Source organism: Astatotilapia calliptera, chromosome 1, assembly GCF_900246225.1.
Source record: "Astatotilapia calliptera chromosome 1, fAstCal1.2, whole genome shotgun sequence".
NCBI lineage: Eukaryota > Metazoa > Chordata > Actinopteri > Cichliformes > Cichlidae > Astatotilapia > Astatotilapia calliptera.
In genome coordinates this window covers 17,467,530-17,490,220 of record NC_039302.1, presented here as the reverse complement: position 1 = coordinate 17,490,220, position 22,691 = coordinate 17,467,530, and the positions used below count along the sequence as shown (strand labels likewise).

General features: G+C 39.6%; 3 protein-coding genes across 7 annotated transcripts in view; 2 read left to right on the top strand and 1 right to left on the bottom strand.

The window, feature by feature from the left end:
- The window catches only part of syt7b (synaptotagmin VIIb), a 128,944-nt gene extending 117,083 nt beyond the window's left edge, over window positions 1-11,861 (bottom strand). The window contains exon 1 of one of the 3 annotated variants that reach the window (XM_026166971.1): window positions 11,256-11,861. In XM_026166971.1, the coding sequence (XP_026022756.1) occupies window positions 11,256-11,304 (49 nt within the window). In that variant the 5' untranslated portion in view covers window positions 11,305-11,861. The remainder of the gene's footprint in view (window positions 1-11,255) is intronic. The other 2 variants (XM_026166976.1, XM_026166984.1) reach the window with 2 other exon arrangements.
- Window positions 11,862-19,107: 7,246 nt separating this feature from the next.
- saa (serum amyloid A) lies at window positions 19,108-20,110 on the top strand. The gene is made up of 3 exons (XM_026165411.1): window positions 19,108-19,290; window positions 19,412-19,550; window positions 19,713-20,110. The coding sequence occupies exons 1-3, from the start codon at window positions 19,203-19,205 to the stop codon at window positions 19,849-19,851; spliced, it is 366 nt and encodes a 121-aa protein (XP_026021196.1). The 5' UTR covers window positions 19,108-19,202; the 3' UTR covers window positions 19,852-20,110.
- A 2,121-nt stretch (window positions 20,111-22,231) lies between these two features.
- The window catches only part of apba2b (amyloid beta (A4) precursor protein-binding, family A, member 2b), a 79,204-nt gene continuing 78,744 nt past the window's right edge, over window positions 22,232-22,691 (top strand). For all 3 annotated transcript variants that reach the window (XM_026166958.1, XM_026166944.1, XM_026166948.1), the window contains exon 1: window positions 22,232-22,439. The gene's annotated coding sequence lies outside the window, so the exon portion shown is untranslated. The remainder of the gene's footprint in view (window positions 22,440-22,691) is intronic.

Sequence of the window (22,691 nt, the reverse complement as noted above, 5' to 3'; positions counted from 1 at the left end):
AACAAGACAGTGAGTTTTCATTTTAGGATTAGGATTGAGATGTGTCTTCCGTCTTTGGACACATCAATGCGCTGTGAAACTGTGAGACTTTTTCCACATTGGTAAGTCAACAGACTGCAGTAGACCTTAGAAAGACTAGTTTCTGAGCACAGTGGCAATGTTGCTGGTATGAGTGTGTGCAGAAAATCCTTTTCTGTATACTGACCGTTTTAATTAAAACTAGTGTGAAAATAACACAAGAATAGAAAACTGGTCAATTTTTAAGATAAGGTGACACTCGTGCACCACTTAGCACTGTTCTCAACCATGCAGATGTTGTTAATTGGCACTATTCCCAACTGGAGCTCACTGAGTCAGCTCACAAGAGCCCACAACAGGCCAGTATTAAACTCCCTAAAGCCACGCAGCAAAGCTAGCTACAATAATCAATTATTCCCCGATTCCAGTTAATCAAATATGATTTTTCTCCGTTTACTAGAAAATCTAAATTGAATGTCTTCACCATTGGGATTGTAGTTTGGTGAAAACCAAAATTTCTGAGAATGAATCTAAATCACAAATCATTTGTTGTTGTGTTTTGTTTGTTTAAAAAAAAGGATGCAATGACTTCCTTTTGACTGATAGTTGCAGCTCATCACTTTTTTAGTATCCTAGGCAAAACATTGAGTAAAAAGTATTAACCCATTAAAACTAGCTTGACATCAGATCTAATAAGAAAGAATAGAGAGTGATACTGTGTAAATGCATATAATGGCTCCACTCAGTTTCCTGTTAATGATAATACTGTTAATCAAACATGCTTCAGCATTTTAATGGATTGTATTTCACCCTGTTTTCAAAAGATTCCAATGCTGGGGAATAAATAAGACTCTATTCGACAAAAAAGTTCCCAGAACAGCTGCCCCGAAGAAGACTTGACAGCCCAGTCAGCTGCATGAAGGGAAAATGTTGATGTTTCATCTGAGCAATACTTGTCAACCATATAACGCACACTTTCCCTGAAAAACTTTAAAAATAATTACATTCTTAGTCTTAGAAGAACATGGTCAGTGTTTGGAAGAAATGAAAAACAGAGCCATCTGTGGGAGAGTGCTACACCCAGGGTTGTGGTCAGTGTGTGTCTGTTAAGGTGGGCTGCAGCAGCTCTCTCGGGACACACCACCTGACGACAACAAGCTCCCAGGACTCCCAGGGCTCCACATGCTACATACACACCAGCTGGCGCCAGATTTACCCCAGGATAACACTCGCATGTCTGATGTGCATCAGAGGAATTATAAATCTAATTAAGGGAGAACTACACAGTCATGTTATATTTTATAGTCCCTGAGAGCTTCTTTGCATTAGCTTATTTAATTATATTGCCTCTCTAATACCTGAAATGAATAATTTACCAGCCCAACATAAACGATTTTTGCTGGGAACTGAACACCAAGAGCTGATAAAATGAAGGCAAAGTTTATCAAGCAAGTGTCAGTGTTTGTTAGCATTAACAAATTATCCTAACACGTTCTTCAGGATGGATAATGAGTTACAGGAAGACGAAGAGGCACGGAGCAATCAGAAAACTGAAAAGCAGAGGAAACTGAACAAAGAGGAGAGAGGAAATGAAAGGCTTGGGGGTTTGACAGTGACAGCGATTCAGCCTTTGACTTCATTGATGCTCCCTCATCGAGACTTTGACAAGTCAAAGACTGTGTTTATATGTGTCTTTGCATGTGCACACTGACACTGTTCCCTGTCAGTACTGTATTGGCAGGAAGATCCTGTCTGTGCGTAGCTCTGTCTCACCATCTGTTCCTGGCTAGACTGCTGATATCTCTTCTTATAATATCCTGTTCGCCTCTCTTCGACTAGGTGGGGTGCACAAATCTTGTATCTTGGACAATTTCCATCCACCCATTCATCCATCCATGCATCCATCCATGTAGCCATCCAAACATCCCGCCAGCTATCAAGCCTCCACTTAAAGATTTAATTTTGTGTCCTGTTCAATAATAGAGGGAAAGTCAGGGAACACCATGTTTACTATTGATGTGAGAGTGCTCCCTCTCTAAAGCCTCCATTCTGGACAGGAGAACAAACCACAAATAGCCTTCTGCCTAACTCATCCTGAGTGCCTTGCGGAGACACACAAGGCCACTGTGGGTTGGGAAAGCAGTCCCAACAAATACCTGTCCTGCTCTTCATAGCCACTAACATAAAGCAATCACCACTTCACCATTTGTTGTTCCACACAGTGGGTTTTGTGCCCGTTTCTCACAGCAGTGGTCAACCTAAAATGTTAATCAGAGGTCCTGCAACAAACATGTCCCAACCCAGGATACCTTCCTGTTCAGTGAGCTGTTAGAAAACCTTGATGCCTACAGCACTCCAGCAAAACAACCAACAGTATTTGCAGGTCACGTCTCTGTCACAGCACAAGCAACTTCTACTGATTTGGGGCACCTGGTCTCTGCTGGGTTGAGAATCTAAGCCTCTGTATAAATCAAGGCCTCTGCGAATTTGGTCTTCCTCAACCTGTCTTCTTTCATTCTTTGCAAGAGAAAAACAGTCACTGTAAACACAAACAGCTCTATTAGTCGTTTCAGCAAGTGACCAAAATAGCATGACGGCACGCAAACTGACAAATCTCTCAGAAGTTATTATTGAAGAAAGAAGGAAAATAAAAACAAATCTTTTTCATTTGCTTTTTTTTTTTTTTTAGATAAGCTTATTACATACTTTTGTAAATAGTCAACAGTGCAATAGACTCAATACTTGAAATGTGCAATTCACTTGTATTTTTATTTTTTTTATTCCTATTTATTCTATTTATCCCCTTCGTATATTTTATTTATATTGTCTCTGTATTTATATATATGTGTGTGTGTGTGTGTATATATATATATAATATTCTGTAACTCTGTAACTTCTGTCAGTGCTGTGCTTTTTTGGAAATCGAATTTCCCAGAGGAACCCACCCGAGGGATTAATAAAGTTCTATCTAATCTAATCTACATTAAAATAACCCCTGTGAGGTTGGATGGATGGATCAAGAATGCCCAGTTTTTAACACAACTATTTGTTTCCCATTTCAGCTATAAGTGAATGTAGGTTAAGAGTTCCCTGACCTTTACCACATGCTTATTTTTAGCAGTGGAGATGCTCTAAACACAGTGAAATAGTTATCCTAATTCCAAAAACTTTACCAAACTACAAGTCCTTTGTGTCCACTTGTAACCACGTACCAAACATTAACCACAGTCACGCCATCAGCAGACAGAAACCTGATGTTTACCTGCAGAATCTCAGACCATATTAAGGAGCGGTCAAAGCCTCATGTGGGTGCATTTTTTTTAGCAATTTGTATGCAAATGTTTCCTGAACCTACAGAGCTCCCAGTAGTGAAAACAACAACGCGTATCGGCATAGTACTGCATCAGGCTGGGTGCCTGCAGGTACTAGTAGCCATTTCTGTCGCAGCCTTCATTTTTCAAGGCTGCTTGTCAAATTTGCAACTTAAAACTAAACACTTTAAAGTTAGTATACAGCCTTTCTGTTGAATCCCAGGTTTGGGTGCAGGCCTCAAATTAAGTGTATGGTGTGGATTCCAGACTGACAGTACATTAGTATACTGAGCGATGTGGCTTCAGCAGATATGAGTTTGCAAAACTGCACGTGTGCAGGATTGTGGCATTTGAGATTGCAAATACATGTAAAAAAGAGTAAACATTTCACATTGGAGGGAAAATCTGATTTCATCAAAAGTTGAACTCATTCTTCGCCACAAGCAACAAGTGGTCAGCACCAGTGCCTCACAGCAAGAAAGTCCTGGGTTTGAATCTACGTTTCTGGCTGGGGGATTTCCTGTGTGGAGTTTATCCCACAGTCCAAAGACATTCATTTAATGGGATTTGGTGTGAATATTTAGTGTGAATGGCTGTCTGTCTCTCTGTGTTAGCCCTGTGACAGACTGGAGACCTATCCATGGTGTACCCAGGATCACATCCTGTGGTAGCTGTGATAGACTCCAGCCCCCGGAATTAGATAAGTGGAAGAAAATGGGTGAATCGTTAGCACTTGAATGCATGTAGAGATATATTCTAATGCCAGGTGTGAACAAGCATACGTTGTCAATACTATTTTCATTACTTCTGCAACTCAGTCTCCGAGAGAGGTTGCAACAGGAAAGGCATGTTTAATGAAACATAACTGCAAGAGGATTAAATTCTGAACCCATGTCCTCTGTATGTGTGCATTTTGTATGTATGCTATCAAAACAAACCACAGTTACATCACTCCAATGTCTTTTTAAAATTCATCGTAATGTAATGCAAGTTGTGATTGCGCTGAAGCTAAATCTAATATGAAAACAATTTCATTTTATTTGGATCTAATTAAAAGGAGATAGTTTCCATTTTTGCTTGTAAAATCAAATAGCACAACATTAATACCATGTGGTATAAACTGTGCTAGGAAAGTGAGCATTTTTATCTTTATTGTATTCATATTGCTGTATAGAGAAACTACAACTACAAAGACACATAAAACACACAAACACGTTCTCGTTACATTATAATTACATAATGCTTCCCCTAGCTGCTCACTCTAACCCTAACCATCAAAAATGAATGCCTAACCCTTACCATAAACCTAGCCATAACCCAATTGTAACCCTGAGATTAAAACCACATTTTGAGTCTCATTAAACTTATGAGGACCAGCATGTGTGTCCTCACAAGTGACTGTTGGTCCTCACAAGTATAGTAGCACGCCAATTTCTGGTTCTCACAAAGATGTCTAAACAGGTACAAACACACACACAAGACTTCTGAGGGGAGATCATGGAGACAGCGTGATGCAGCCAAGAAAAGTCTTACAGAAAAGGATTAACTGTTGCAGTTTGTTACAGTCTCACAGTCTCTCTGTGAAGCTCGTGTCAGAAACAAAGAGCGCAGAGGGATTCACCCCAAAACTGAGCATAGTGTTATTTCATGTACGCCACAAAATCTGTGTACAGCAACCGTCCCAGAAGATGAGCTGATAACATGTGATCTCCATGCCAACCCACATCCGCTGACAGCTCATCTTATGCCTTTTTATGCATCCAATTGGCAAATCTTGGCTAGAAAAGCAAATTACTGAAGATAGAAATAACACTAAAAAAAGTCCTAACTTACATAAGTAAAGTGGAAATAATATAATCAGTACTGATAATGATTATTTAGCCAAAAATTTTTTATATATACTGATGTGCTCATGTAAAGATTCTACAACCTTTATTAGTCAGTGCTAAATTTGAAGTTATTGCTCATCTTAACTCTGTTCACAGAAACATCCTCCTGTATCACATGAGGCTGATTCATACCATTTATTTTGTGCATATTTATTCACACATCAAACTGCTTAGACTCCGAGAAAGTACATGTAGTTGAAGAAGCTGCATTATAAGATATTTAAATACACTGTTTCTGTTACTGAGCCTCGACAGCATTCCTCTGCTAATGTGTAAATATAAATCAGCATTTAAAAAGAAGCACTTTTAGATTTTTGGGGTCTTTCTCTGCTTTCTGTCTTTCTCCACTTTGCTGTGTAAAGTGTGTGGAGATCAGTGTTGCTTCAATGAGTTCACTGATTAAAAGGCATAGTATATGTCTCTTCCTGTCACTTGCCTCTTCTTGAGAAGTACTCATGACTAGGAGGAACAACACAGACATTCTCCCTAAATCTACACTACCTCTCTCCCTTCGTCTCTGCCTGTGTCTCCAATTATCTATTTCTGTCTCCTCCACCAGCCCCCTAAATCTGCCAGTAAGATTTTCAACCCACACTGCCAGCAGATTGGTGCACTACTTTCCTCGATGCCACCTTAGCCAGATTCCACAATCTTCTCCACCACAAGTATTCTTGAGGTGCAAAGTAAAACTCAAGAAGGTAAACAGGGTCAAGAAAAGAATCTGAGAACAATTACAATGCCGTCTTCGGCGTGGACACGTTGAGCCTAACCACAAACCAGTGGTGCAGCGGTTAGTGCTGTCACCTCACAGGAACAAGGTTCTTAGTTTAAACATCCTGATCAGTTTGGAGCCTGTCTGCGTGGGGCTTGAATGAGTGTGCATGTGTAGGTTTCCTCTGGGTGATCCAGCTTCCTGCCACAGGCCAAAGACATGCTTGTTAGGTTAACTGGTGATTGTAAGTTGGCCGTAGGTGTGGATGTGAGTGTGTGGTTGCCCCTAAAGCTCTGTGATGGACTGGTGTAGGACTGGAAGGTTGCACTCCACCTCCATGCTTTATGACAGGTGGGATAGGAAACAGTCTCGCTACAACACTAAGAAGCATTAGTGGTTAAGACAATGTATATTTGGACAGATGATTGGGTCTGTGCACACATTTCTTTTCCATATCAATAAAGAAAATGACATAAGTTCTATATATATTTAATAACTTTTCTATAGACCTGCCTACTTCTGGTATAAATATAGGTATGCTCGCAATAAAAACACCAATATAAATAATTCTGGGTTTAAAAAAAATATGTTAATGATACATCACTTGGCATTTCGTTTATTATTCTAGTTGTATTTGAAACAAAGGCACTGGCAAACCTGACGTGTTTCACTTTGATGCCTTCATCAGAGAAAAAGCCTTGTTGCTGCTGCTCTCTTTATTTCAAACCTCACACCACGAGGTGACGATGTGACAGTTTACCGAGGCTAAAGAATTCATCTGTCCGGGCCTGCTAGCTCGAGACATGCCTCGATCTGTCCCTCTAAGTGACACGCTGTGTCTATTTCTTTGTTGGCCCCTCCTGTCTGACTTTTTAATTCAGTCATCATTTTTTAAGCGGTAGTCTATCATATTCCTCCTCAGTTAAAAATATGTGCGCAGCTAAGTAGAACAGAGCAATATTTCCTCTTTCATGTCCTCTTCGTCTGGTCTCTTGAGTCTGTAAATCTAAGTGGCTTGTTTCCCCAACATTGTGGCTCACAATTAAACAAGGAATAAAAATATATTTGTTTCAAATTCTATTAATTAGTGTTCTGTCTCCCTAACAGTTTGTCTCATACCACTAATAATAATTCCAGTCCATTAGTTTTGAACCGTAATATTAATTAAACATTTCCCACTGAATCCCAATGCTACTAATACTGAGTGGTTATCGCTGACTGTTCTCACATGCTTGATTAACAAGACGTCTCTTTTGCACTTTGCCCTGATGCTTACTTAAGACCTGACATTTACACCTGGGCTGTTGTGAAGGGAACTTGCAACAACAATGCAGGAATTCCACAACTAACTACCCACTGATTATTACTACAACACTAAAAAGGTGTCTCTGATTATGTTCTACAAGCCATCCACAAACTTGTGGTCTTGTCTTTATTCTGCTTGTGCATTTACATTTTTGTCTTGTCAGTGCTGTCCCTGGTAACTGCTTGTGTTAAATTGCTTGTTGGTTCTATATAAATAGCTCCTCAATCTGTCGTATTCACGCTCTTAGTCCCTGGAACAATACCTTTTCTTATTCCATCCTTTTTTTTCCTTTCTGTTAATAAATAATACTGGGTTGCAAATCAATGATATGCTCCCCTCTTTAAGTTGCATAATAAATGCTCGTTTGGGGAACTAGACACAAAAAAGTGACTCTATGCCTGGAAAGAATTACATAACATCCTGCAGACTGCATGTAATGTATTTTATTTTTGCTGTGAGCCTAATCAATATTTGGGAAAATGAGCTGTTGCTTTTATAGCATCAAAATTTGAACTCATTTACTGACATAACCATAAATGAGGATATTTTTAGATGGAGTCTCCTTTAGTGGTGATATAACTAGAATGAATAAAGCTTCAAATCCTAGCTTATATCAAATCTTGATGTAATTGCAGTGTGTTGGTTCACTTGTTTTACTTCACAAAATTGAGCGTATGCACTGGGTATGATGGATGAGTTCAATACTTCCACTAGGAAAAAGTAATGTTTCAGAAAATATTTGAAATGGTCGGGAAAACCTTTTTTTAAAAACTTTGTAAGATTACGTTTATACACAGGGTCAAGGTAAATAGTTATTTATAATAGTATAATATAGTTACTGTATATGGGATGTTATGTGTGCTTGTTTCTTTCATTTAAGACAAAAATGTAAAAAGTAGCCTATGTTAAAATAAATGACAGTAGCACTGGGAAGCACAAATACTCCGCATTTACAAGAAGTCTGATATTGAAAATTTGACCTAAGAATGGATATCATGAGTAAATATGAAAGTATTCATATGCCCTGTCACCAACATGTCATTATGAAGCTGAAGTGACTTAAGAGCAGCCACAATTGGTATTTTTGGAGATAATTGAAAAAAAAACAATCAGCAAATGCATTTATGCATTTATTGATTATTTGTTTGCCAGATCAGCTTTTTTATGGTAAAGTCAATATGAGTTTGGGTTTTTTTAATCTTGGTCACATAAACAAGTAAAGTCTCATCACAGTGAGCTCTGGGCATTACGAGGTTGTCTGCTTCAGACTCTGAGCACAATATCACTTGAACATCTTGCGAGGATTTCTAAAATTTTTGCACAAATATTCCTTTAGATTCAAACATGAACAAATCTGAATTTGGTTTATGAATGTCAGGGTAGGCGTTACCTCACATCTGACCCATTATTTGTGAAAGCAATGCCACAGGAACCCATGGATGGGATTTCATTACATTTGGCAAAACCATTCACTTGATTAGAATAAGGTTAGAGGCCACGGTGGCCTCATAAAACACATTTTAGCACTAATGTCCAATTGGACAAAAAGGCCAAGTGATTGCATTTTACACCTAAAGGTATACTCAGGAAGCCTGTTGATGCAGTGTTTTACTAATGTATTATTTCATAGGAAAGTGTAAATTGAGGATGATTTTAAACCAAAGTACAGTTATTGCTTAAGAGCCAACAAGCAGGGAAAATATCTATTCAATCTCCAGGTAAAATCTACACAAACACATTAACTACACTCAAAGTTTGACTGGCACCCTTCTGCTCAATTCGCGCCACGGTGCAGAAGAGGGCTAACGATTGCTGAAGTTTAGATTGCTGTCCCCGTGAAGCTAAAAATGTATGAGCTCCAGAAAGAACACTCCCGGTTGTTTTTAAGACAAATTACAAACGCTTTGCTGACTGAACCGTTTGCTGAAATTAATCTTGAAATAGATTGTGTCTGCCGGAAAACGCGTTTCTGTGTTGTCTAGACTATCTAAGGTAATGCAATGTGACAATTAAAGCTGGAGGCTTGGCTATAATTTTTTTGGGTAATGAGTCTGAGCCATTGATCTGATTCATTTTGACACAGTAAACAGCCTATAAGCATAAAACACCATCTGCTTCAGCTGCCATACAGAACATTAACTTCATGAACTTCAGACATCTTTAATATGCCACATGTAATATTTTTGCTGTTAGAATAAAAAAAGAAGCTGTTATTATATTGGACGCAGTGTCTCCGTCATCACTGATGTTATTCAGTGACATTTATAATATTTATTTCTGTGTTTTCAATATATAAGGAGCCGAGCTTTAGCCTGAGTTCTGCTGTTACACTTAACCTTTTGATTAATACCTTTTGGCTTCACGACTCTCTCTCACATGTTCCCTCTCACTTTCAGACACAAACACAGACACATATACTCTCTCTGTCTCACACAAGCACGCACATGTGCAAATACACATGCAGTCACGCTTCTATCACTCCCAAGAACATTAACTTCCTTTGCTACAGTCTTACCCTAACCCTTCACATAGCTGCTAACTCCCTAACCCTAACCATTACCACATCTTAACCTAAGCCTAGCCTTAAGCGCATCTTCAAACTAAATTATTGTAATTTACACTGTGGGCATGCTTTCCTTTCGTCCCCAGAAGGAAAGCATGCCCACACATTGAGACTCTGTATGCACATTTATGTCCCCACGAGCAGAGTAATACAGGAATATACACGCGCACACACACACGCCTGTCATGTAATCATGAAATCACTTCCAGTTGCAGATGGTGACTCATCTTTTGTCCCCAGTGAAACCATATCTGGCAATGAGGTCGTAAGACATTTCAGATGAGGGGCGATGCGGTGTGCCACTGTGCCGGTCACCCCTCTCCACATGGGGAACTCCTCACCAAACAGCATGCTTTACAGCTGGTAAAAACAAAGATATTAGCCTCCTGTAAAGCTCACCACTTGCAAATAAAAATGTGAAATACTGTACTCCAATTCAAACTGTATAACATCATTATCAGCATGCTGCTCAGATGTGAGAAAATAAAAAGTTGAAAGATTTTCAGCACTTACACTGTGGTGTTGCTCTTTAGTATTTCAGTTTGGGGGTTTTTTAAGACTTCTTCTGCCCACAACTGTACTACAGATATCTCACGTTTATGGGGGACTGACTATTACATGCAGTAGTTTGAACAATCAGTCTGTGGATCATAGTGCCATATACTTGATGCCAGTCATTATAATACATTTAACTTGCTGAGTGCGTGGGTGTGGTGGACACAAGTCCAATTGCAGTTTTACAGTGCTCAGTAAGACACGGGCTGCGTCATGTCGACAGACATTGAGAGGAAAATCTCCATCAGCATCAGGTGTTAGTCAGTGACCTCGACCTCGGTTCCAAGACTGAGAGTAAAATTACCCCCACCACCAACACCACCACCACGGCTCTCGCAGATGCATCAACAGCCATCGGTACTTATCTTGATAGGAAGCGTTGTCGTTACACACCGTCTGCTCTCTAATTCTCCCCCTCCGACCACAGCGGAGGGCACGCATTCGTCTCAGTTACAGACAACAATACAAACACACGCACCTCGAAGCTGCACAAACACGACAGGCTGCTCATCAAAATGACCTTGTGCATGTATGCTCAGGTCACCCCGTGCAAGAACGACCGTGCAAGGATGCGACCGTGCACACTGGATCCAAATCGAGAACAACAAGTGCTCAAGTGGCTGGCTCACAGACAGTCACTATATTGCCACCTTGGGTGTATTGCAGCACCCCTTCTCACTACCATGCGAAGCTTTTCAGTGCGTTTTGGTGAAAGGCAAACAGGCACTAATAAAACCATGACAGCAGTAACCATTAGCTTGTTGGAATGACCCCCAGCATCATTACTTGACATCAACATGGCACACTCAAGGGCATCTGGCAATCAACGCGAGAGCTTTGAACTATGCAGAGAGCCTGATTAAAATTATCCACTGATGGCCGCTGAAATATTTTTGCTCACCTTTGCTGTTATCTGCTCCTCCGTTGAGATGCATGACTCTTCTTACCATTCACTCATCTAGACTGTCTTTTTTGGGGGTGTTGTTTGTTTGGGGGTTTTTTTGCAAAGCTGTGCGCTTTTCCAAAGAGTTCAGTCTTATTCCAATTTATTTGTGGTCCTTTGCCCGCTTTAATGTCTTGTTCGTCTGCCGGTTGGCACGCATGGACGCGCCTCCACTTGTGCGTCCTCCTCCCCTTGTTGTGCTGGAGAAGATAGTCTAAGTGATGTTGGGAGTATGTGTTTTGGCTCGCTCTCGCTATCTCTCTCACTTTCTCTCTCAGTCTCTATTTTTTTAAGCCCAGAGTCGCTCAAAGGGTTGGTCGCAGGAAGGGTTTTAGGGGAGGAGACGGCAAGCAGACGGGCGGGGTGACGTGAAGTAAGTCGGTAGGAGGTCGTCTACTCAGAGCCGAGGCGAGGAATCCGTGCGCCCTCGGTGCTGCTGTCCATTTCATCTGAGGTCTTCATCTCATCACACAGAGTCAAAGCCTCTCTTTCACTCCGAGCTGCACAATGAGAGGCTCCTACTGTCATGTGAACCGGAGCCTTTCCGAGCTTTTTAATAATAGAGGTAATTCTGACAGACAATCGATTCTAGTAACCATACAGTCTGCTACAGAAGTCTGTCGCTACTATGTGAGATGATAAAAAAAGAGCCCAGAAGAGGGAGGAAATAAATAAATTACACGAATTACTGATTTAAATAGTAAGTGCTGATCACCCTCATCTCCGTGGCTTCACTACGGATCGATAGCCTAATCAGTGGGATTCATGTGAGAATCTCTGCGAATATTGATACCTTTTACGCATAACGTGTCCAAGTTGTAGCCCATACGTTTTGCTCTCGCTCACGTGTTGAGCCTCTAGTAAGCTTTTCATTAGTGGTAGTGTCATGAGCAGTCTGTGCGTTTTAATTATTATAATAATGCCATTACAGCCAAAAGGCCTATACAGTCGATAAGGCACATTTACTCACTATTCACGTTCGCCCTGAATCACGCGTGGATCGTGGCTCAATGGCGATCTCTAGTGTTGTGTTACCCATCAATCAGTCACCTGGACGCTGTCTTTCGGTTAAACATATAATATAGGAGGTGATTTTAAAGCCGATCAAACGCCGAGTGTTACAACTAAACTGAAAGTCGCATGCAGTGTTAATAAAGAAGTCGAAGAAAAGTGTTTAGCGGGCAAATTATATATAAAAAAGTAATAAAACGTTAAAGATGAAGATTACAATGTGAGCATGGCAATAAAGTGCTTTAAAATTTTCTAGCTTTTAGGTTCTTGTAAATGTGTCCTTGAAATGCACTTACTGAATATCTTTTAAACCGTTTTCTCTTCTATTCTTTGTTCCTGTGTAATCGATCGTTTTGAAGCCATAAAAAGACAGAAATGCAGCACAGAGCTGGTAACCTGATTGGCGATTTTATTACAACAGAATCTCAACTTATTTATTACTTCAGCCTAATGCGATTGCGTGTCTGAGAGTATTTTTGATCATTAATATTTTGTTAATATTTCATATTTTATTAGTTTTTAAAAAAAAATTCCATTGGTGTGTACATTTTTCCAACTAGAATGGCATTTTGAAAAATGCACTATATGGAATATGATTTATCGGCTCTAAGTTTTTGGTGATTTTGAGCCACAGAGCAACCCAAATTAACACCAAAGTTGAGTTGTCAATAATTTGCTAAAGACCTGGAAAGTGACACAAGCAAGCAAGTTTTGTTTGTTGGTTTGTTTGTTCATCACAAATGGGAAACTCCCAAGAGTGGAACATTTCTTGGCTCTTAAACTGTTTAAGTCAACATAGTACATTCATGTGAAAAAGAAAGTTTTCACAAGCAACCCTGAAAAAATAAAGTCCAACCTTAACCTTGCTTCCATAGGAATGACCAGCCAGGTGGGGCTACCCTTAATTGACTGATTATCTCCAGGTTTTGGTTTTGGTAGTTTGTTGGTCTTCACCCAAAGGTCAGGTGGTGCCAAAACAAAGAGAAAGCACAAGTATGGCTGTTTGAACGGGTTGTCAGCAGAAAGCTTGTGTTTCTCTAAAAGGAGCACAGCTTTGGTTTGCAAAGTTGCATCTAGACAGATGGGACCAGAGTGAAGATGTCTGGCCATAATGTACAGCACCACATTTAGTGAAAATCAATTCAAATTACTTTACACATCCAGTTCAAACAATTCCAACTTGTAAGGAAGAAGCACCCCCAGTTAACCATTATTTTAGCTTTTTTTTACCCATTGGAAGAGCTATCTTCAGCTTCTTGCTGTAAATATAGTGCAGCTCAAGTGTAGAAGTTAATCATCCATGTCCTCATTGTTTTAGGGGAGGCCCAGAATTATTTTTAGTTTTATCTTTGAAGTAACAGTGAAATTTTATGTCAGGGATAGAGAGCATTTTTCAATTTGCAGCATGTAGCAGTGTTTTATCTCAAAAAGCTCAGTGCCAGTTGACTGCTCTGCTGTGTTGACTCAATGTTACACCTTTGTTCAGTTGTTCAATCACACAGATTTCTGTCTGACACATTTCTTGTGATAGCACCTCTGACATCTTGTATGAGCTTTGTGCATCTGTGTAAAGCAGATAGTTTTACGATTTTGCTTTTGTTGCCTCTGCTTTATGTCAAGTGTGGAATGCATTTAATCTGTTGCATAAACATTCGATTAATTCTTGAAAAATACGCTTCCCTTGCATATGGACAGAAACTTCTCCTTCTCACTCTCACAGCTTCATCTTTTTTTCGCACTGTCACTGTGATGCATATTTATTAGCCTGTCACAGTGCCTCCTCTGAACGCAAAACAACACATTCATCAGCCCAACTCGAGCCGTGCTTTAATCCCTCGGGCGTTTTCGGTGACGTTGCGAAATATCGTCACAGTCTGGAGAGATGTTGGTTTATTTGAAACAATAAAAGAGTGATTCATGAGCGCTCAGATTCCAGGTAATCTTAGACTCATCATATCACAATCAACAGCACTGTTAGAAACATTACAGCTGAGCTAGTTTAAAGCAGCCCAGGGAATATCGTTACAGCCTGTTTATGTCAAATGTGCAGAAGTCAAATGACAGCTTTTATGATTTTGCAGAATATGAAACTAATAAAACTGCTTTTGTATGTCATTCAGAACTCAGTAGCCAATTTTGAACAACTGGAAATATATACTTTTTAAACTTTTACAAGTTTAAAAACAAAATGTCAGTCTTCCAACACTTTACACCCTTTGGCAATCCAAATTATGTTAAAGTAAGTTTGGTTTAATCAATCTTTAAATGCCCTGAAGCTGACTGAGACCTTCTGGAAGGTACACCTGTGTCTCTGAGGTCCTACAGATCTGACTGCATGTTGTGGCAAAAAACAAGTACTAAGCGCCAAGGTATTCTTTGTAGATCTCTGCGATAACTGTGGCGAGGCATTAGGGCAATAATCTCAGCACCACTCCATCATTTTAAAGCAGCTAGAAAGGCACTCTTTCCACCTGGAGTTTACCATATGTGGTTTAAAGTACTAAGGGGAAGAGCTAAAGTGATGTCTGCTCTAATGAGATTAAAACAGAGCTTTCTGGCTGAACTCCAAGTTACTGTTTATCACATGGTTAATACCATCTCTCTGGAGAAACGTGGTGGTAATAGCATTAAGTTCTGGGGTTGCTTTATCCTTTATGATTGGTTCTCTAATTATTTGTAACCCAGTTGTCATGTATACTTAAAATTTATTTATTTATAAGTTAACCAAAAGCTGACCAAGCAGAAATCCAACAATCAAAGGTAAATTATTGCGTGGAAAGATTGCAACACAAATCCTTGCACCTAATGTGTGTTTTGGTCATTTGACAGTGTCTCCTTTCTTTTTCACAATTTAGTTTTGAAGGCCACCAGTAACATTTTTGTATTGAATTTCCTAATTGCTCTTGTTTTAATCTGATCTAACTGTTTTGCTTGTGAGAAAAGAGAGAAAAAAATAAGCAGTACAGTGTAATATGCTGTATCTTCAATGCACTGCTTTAACTCACAGACCCCTGAGATGCTTGTGTAACCCTACAGTAGTGGGTTAAGCGTTTTCTGTTTGGTTCCCTGATTATTATTATTTTGATTTTCGATTCCTGTTTTGATTTTTTTTGTTATCTTCAATCTTAAACTTCATGTACTTGTTGCATTTAAGTTTTAGTCACTATTTAGTATTAAGGCTTTATGGACTGGTGTCAGCAGAACTACCTACAGATCAACACTAAAACCAATCCAAACCAGTAAAACCAAGGAGCTGGTGGTAGACTTCTGCAGGCACAAACATCCTCCACTGCAGCCACTAAACATCCAAGGTATTGATATTGAGGCTGTGGATAGCTACAGGTACCTTGGTGTTCACCTGAACAATAAACTGTACTGGTCTCACAACTCAAATGCTCTCTACAGGAAAAGGCAGAGCATGCTGTACCCGCTGCAGATGCTCAGGTCTTTTGGAGTGAAGGGCCCACTTCTGAAGACCTTCTATGACTCTGTGGTGGCCTCAGCCATCTTTTACAGTGCGGTCTGCTGGGGCGGCAGCATCTTGGTCTTTTCTTGTCTTGCACTTCTTGTGAAGTGTTAATAACCATGTCTGTATTAGTCTCCTTTGTGTATTTCTTAAGACGTTTAGTTTTAAGTGGTGGCTCTTCCCACTTTTACTTCTTGATTGGTGAATGGATTGCTTTTACCTTTGTCAATCTTATTTAGCTATGGCTTGTTCCCCACCCATCTCCAGTTCCTGCTATTTTTGCTTAGTCCACCAGTGAGTTATCCGTGTACGTTATTGGTTTAGCTTCCCTGTGCAGGTTTCGAATTCGTGTTTTTGGAATTTTTCCTTGGATTATGTTACATTTTGGATTTGCTAAAGAGCCAATAAAGAGCTCATCTTTTGTTCAGATCCTCTGCTCAACACTCCACACACCTACACTGTGAAACAGTCTCTTATTTGGTTTAATTTCATCATTATTCAACTGTTGTTGTTGTTCTTTTCTTTTTCTGTACCTTAAGCGTCAAACCTGTCTCTGTTATCGTCTCCTCTTCACATCCATCTTGTTTCTGCGCTCTCTGGTTTCTTTTTATTCTAATTCTTTGCATTTCTTTAGCTGCTGTTTTTGTTTTTGAATTTTTGTTAGTCATAGGATTTTCCCACCACATTAAGTTTTGCATAAGTTCATTTTTAATTGCCAACCTGAGAGTCTGCATTTGGCCTGCATATTGGGTCCTTTGCTAACTTGATCACTAATAGTGCCATTAAGTTATTGAAATTTTGTGTTAAAGTAACCCCTATCCAAAGTCTAACAAGGCAATCTCAATATGTAAGTTTTATTTATTTAGTTTTTGTAAATTGTTCTCAAGGCTTGTTCTCCCAGGTCTCGGCAAAACAAACATGTGGACTGCTTAAAAATGATTGGACCATCACCCAATGTAATGTTTATGCCACAAACATCATAAATTAACAGTATTGGTGACTGGTTTTATGGTTCCAGTGTGCACCGGCTCTTTAATTGAAATCCTGGTATATATAAATATACAAATGGCTGAGAGAGGAGCTGGGGAGAAGATGCGAAGTGGTCCCTGTGGGCACTCAGGGCAGTGGCACCCAAACTGGGCAACAGGCTCCAGCAGATCCCAGGAATGACATCCAAGATCTCTGTCCAGAAGAGCACAGGCCTATGAGCAGCAAAGAGACTGTGTAGGACCTTCAAGCTCCCGGGCCTCTGTTAGAGAATCTGAGCTTCACGGATAAAGTCCACCCGCAGGGGTGAGAGGGAAGTTAAAAATAAATATGATATATACATGCATATAGGAATTTGTGTGATAGATTTTTTTCAGTGTAAGATATGTCACTATGACATGTCATGTCATATCATGTCATGTCATAGTGACATGATTGGAGGAATTACAGTTATTTCTCTGCCAGGAATCAGTAGGCTTCTACTGCCATCTGCTGCTTTGAACCTTTAGCACTGCTCAAAACAGAGCAGTGTTTTTGTCAGCATCAAAGCCTGTCATAAAACAAAGCAAAATAAATAAATAAATAATAGTTTGGTTTTTTGATCAAATAAACTGTAGATTGATTTTCTGTTTTAAATACAACATATCCTGTTGACCCTTATGGATTCAATGCAGATTTGAACAGCATTAAAAAGAACAGAAAGTAGTGCCAGGTTAAATATCCCCACCACAACCCCAACCTGCAGCTGCACACTCAGGACACCGGTGGGCTTGGCTGAACTTTCATCTCTCTGACCCCGCTTGTTTCTGAACAGAATAAAAATAGTAGTGTTCCTGTAAACAAGTTATTCAGTGAACTTTAAAGATGAACTCTAAATTCTGCAGCTTGGAAAGTAAGATTTTCACTGTCTATTTAAGATGATAACAAATTCAGATGAACAACAACACGTGACATATTACCCCCTGTCATTATTTGTGGCGGTATTTTGATCCTCTCTTCTTTCTTCTACAAAGATGCTTCAGGTCACTGAAGTGAGCATTCCTTTATATTCCTTTGAGGTCTGCTACAGCATTTTTGGCAGGTTGCCTCTGAATTGTGCATTACATTACCTTCATTCTGACTTATAACTGTATGCTTCTCCTTTTTTTAGATTATGAACTATTATGAGTAACAAATATATTTTTCTTTTAGTCTTCTATAACTATGAAGAGTTATAGCTAAACTAACATAAAAACTAAAACTAGATGTGCAAAAATATCCAGTTAAAATAAAAATAAAACATAGACTTTTGAGGAAAAACAGAAGCTACTTGAAACTATTTTCTGAACTGGGAAAATCAAACTAACATAAAGACAGAGATGAAATATCCTTAGTTTGCAAGTTGTATTAATTTTATTATTTCATCTTGTCTAATGATGCTTTGATGCCTTCACCATATGCCTTCCAACCATCCATTCATCCATTTTCTACCACAAATCTAGTGACTCATCAAGCAGAGAAGCCCAGACTTCCCTTTCCCCAACCACTTCCTCCACCTGATTTAACTGCTTTTAACAATAAAAACTGTTTAGAAAATAACTACAAAGAATACACGGACATATAAGTATGTGGCAAAATGTGGATGGATGGAAAATACAAAACTAAATTCACAGACGCAGCCTTGACACAACCAAAAACCTAAACTAACATGCATATGTTTTAAAAAGAAACAGACAAAGAGATCGCAATAGACTGCAATAGATCTTTTTTACATTTATTAAGAAATCCCATATAGGTTTTTTCCAGTAAAGTGTAACACACAAACTAATGCAGCAGTAGCACCACCAGCGTGTACCAGTAGACACATATATATGTGCATTTGTGCTCATGTGCATGACTTTCTCTCGCGCAAAATCACGTCCTGAGGCATCAGTGACAAAAACAGCAGCAGCAACAACATCATAAACAATCATTTTTGTCCAAATTTTCCTGACAACTCTGGATTTGCATTCTGAATTCAAGACGACATAACCAGAAGAAACTAGAAAGAAGCAAACATTAACACATCTAAAAATGAATAAATAACTTTAATAGTAATAAATTGCTGCACATACATTGATAAAGGTAAGGCAGCAGAGTTTATTGGAATGAACAGAGATTTTTCATGATGAGCAAAAAACCCCTCGGATGTTTTGGTTTACATGAAGCTTGCTCTTTTTTTCCACAGCTGTGAATACCTGCGATTTCACAACTGGTGCCTGGTGTGTTTGGCTGAACTTTCCTTTCTGTAAACATGGACCAAAACTTTCCATTATTGAGTAATCCTATGATTGTACAGAACAGAATATAAGACCAGTGCGTCCCTCAGTAGTAAGTTATTCAGTGAGCTCTAAAGATTTGTCTAAACTGTGTAAAAAAAAAAAAAAAGCATTTTAGATTTAAATTTTGTGACTTCTGCAGCCATGAAGTTGCTTGTGGCTGGGATTTTTCTCATTCTAATTGTGGAAACCAATGCCCAGTGGTATAATTTCCCAATTGAAGCAGTTAAAGGTTAGAAATATGGCATTTTAAATACCTAACAACAATCTGTCATATTTCTCAGATTTTGATATTTTAATTGCGAATGTTGTCATTATTTATTATCAGTACTGTTTTCTGTAATTCTGATCAGGGGCTGGTGATATGTGGCGAGCCTACAGCGACATGAGGGAGGCCAACTGGAAAGATTCAGACAAATACTTTCATGCCAGAGGAAACTCTGATGCTGCACAGAGAGGAGCAGGAGGCAGATGGGCTGCTGAGGTTATCAGGTTTGACAATCTACTTTACTGAAATTCATTTGTATTTTTGATTAACTAATCACTAATTTTTTAAGGCTGCTAATTCTGCTTCTCTCATTTTTTCAGTTTCTGATGTTGTTCTGAAACGTACTTACTGAAGATAGGTGGATTCACTGTCTATTTCCATTTTAGTAACACCAGAGAGTGGGTGCAGGAGAGACTGGGTCATGGCGCTGAGGACTCCGAAGCTGATCAGGCGGCAAACCGTTGGGGGCGAGACGGAAATGATCCCAACCATTTCAGGCCCGAGGGTCTTCCCAACAAGTACTGAGCGCAAAGCTCATTGACTTACAGGAGAATAAAACTGCATGAAGACGCTTCTAGTGTTGGAGTTAGTGAAAACATGGTGTTTTAAATAGCCCAAATTTGTTGTTGCTCAGATACCTGAGCTCCATCAACTGATCACGTCTCCCCTGTAAAAGATGTGCCGGGACCTGAGGTGGGGTGGTGTGTGTGGTACAAGCGGGGAAGCAGGAAAGTTGCCCATTGAAAAAACACTGAACAAATAAAAAACGTGTAAAACTGCAAAAGCTGTTGGTGTCAGGTCCATCATTTCCACAGAAACATTTTTTAAAACCAAATACTGTCAGTTGTCCTTCTGCTACAGTGACCCCGGGGCACTTCCAGTAATCTCTCCAGTGTCTCCTGAGCCTACCCCAGGGCCTCTTCTCAGTAGGACATGGCCAGAACATCTCACGTTGCCATGCTTTGGGGAAAGCTCATTTCCACTGCTTGTTTACACAGCGTTGTTCTTTCAGTCATTACCCAGAGCTCATGACCATACGTGAGGGTAGGAATGTCAACTGGCAGCTTCGCTTTTATGCTCAGGTCTCTCTTCACCACACTGGACCAGTACAGTGCCCATATTCCTGCAGATACCGCACCAATTCATCTTTCAATCTCCCCTCTCCCTTACTCATGAACAAGATGCCAGGATACTTTGGACAAGAAATTTTTCATGTTGTTGCTGTGTGGGCTTTGGTCCTCCGTCTCTTATTTTCAGCCTCTTTACCACCAGCAACCATCCTAAAGTATATTGTCAAATTGATTATTTAGCACAAATTTGACCAAAGTAATCAAAATGGTTAAAATATATTCATTAATGATAGTGCTAAGAAGTCCCATTTTTCCAGTGTATGACACACAAAGCATCAGTGTTCTTAAACATATTCCAGTCTGCTTCTCTGTGTCAGATTTCAGCCTCCCCCATCTCTGGCAGCGCTTTTAGTTGTTGACTCAGTTGTGATGCACAGGTGCAGCCACTGGGTGACAGTGCTGTCTTCTGTCTGAAACCTGAGGCTGTGGTGTTTGTAGAGAAAATTGTCCTTGTCACTTAACTACTGCTACTATAATTGATGTGAAAACACATCAATATTTTTTTTCTACACGCAATAAAGTTCAAGATGGATCAGCTGTGGTCTACACAGTTAATTAGCGAGTCAGTTAAAAATACATTTTTATGTCAATTTTACAATCTGCTTCCTGATTTATTTCCTGATTCTGACTTTAAAGACTCTCCAAAATTTGCAATCATCTTTTAGAATTATTTATTGTACTTATATTCAGTATGGAGCAAGCTATCAGCTCAGCTTATCAACAGGCATATTAATGTGGTAATGACGTTATGCAGGCACAGGGCTGTAAGGCTGCAAAATTAATAATAGAAAATGAACATCATTTCTGAAGCAACAGGAGGTACTTGGCCCTTTTTAATATGTTTTTGTTCTCAGTTTAAGCTTTTCAAATGACATGCAGTGGTTTACTGATCAGTGTCAACATTTCTTATGCTGTCTTTTAACCATTATAAAAAAAATAAAGGATTTAGACATTTTGTAAAGTATTGCATTCTGTTTTTACGTATCTCACACAGTGAACCAACTTTTACATACAGGGTTGTATTATTTTTCAACAATATTTTTGCATATGGTCTTTCTGTATACACTAACAAACCATTCATGTTCCTGTGCCATTAAAAGAGTTCAAAAATGAATCACCTTTCGGTAGTAACATTGTTTAGAGGTTTTATCTATAGCACCTTCTGGAAACAGAGCTTTGAGTTATTATCGAGTTATTATCAGAAACTCAATTTATTAAAAGGTCAAAGTTTGATTGATTGATTGATTGATTGATTGATTGATTGATTGATTGATTGTCTATTTGTTAGCAGTCTAGCATCCACAGTTTTCAAGATAGTATCTTCACATTTTGTGTGGTGACAGATACCAATAAGCTAGAGCTAATTTAATTTTGTTAAAAATTGGCTCAAGGTCACACTAAAAGTGAGAATCAGTAAAAACGTTATATTACCCACATTTTTTATGGATCATGTTCAAACTTCATAACAACATACTAGGCATTGGGGGACATGAGCACCTAGGTGGGCTAATTATTTGACCTTGCATTTAGATGTTTTTGACTATCTCCCAGTTCTTTTAACTGTCCCACTTTGCCCCACGCAAATACTATGTTTGTCCCACATTAGTTTGTCGGGATGTGGACGCTCGATTTCCTGTTTCCAGCGGTTATACACTGTGAGCTACACCACCTAAGCCCTCTTTGTAATGTAACAGTGACGGTGTAGTTCGAACTGCCGCTCGGGTGGGGTAGCTGGCTCTTGTGTGAGTGTTTCTATCTTTTCTTTTCTTTTTTTTTGTGCCGACCAGACAACCGCAGAGGGCTCGCTTTGCGTTATGCTCGTTCCGGGGTTCCGCTGCCAGCCGCTGTACTCCGTACGCTTTCTGTCGGTGATACACACACAAACGCACACACGCACGCACACCGAGTGATGCGCGACCAGCCAGCTCCATCTCTCGCAAATCTCAACACGAGGTGACTTGAGCAGCATATGACATTTTCCAGGTAGGATGTGTTTTGTTTTGTTTTTATTAAGAAAAGATACAAGCACGGTTGATCCCCGGTAACGGTTACAACCTCTACGCCTTCCTCCCAGGCATCGGGGAGGGGGGACAGGGTGCATGGATGCTGATCGCCCTAGCCCGTGGATCTGCCTTTAGCATCAGTGTTAACAACGGGGCGCTGAGCTTTGACCGAAATCGTTTCTTGCTGCCGAAGTTTATGATTCAGAGTGCTTGTTCTCACGGACAGCTCAGT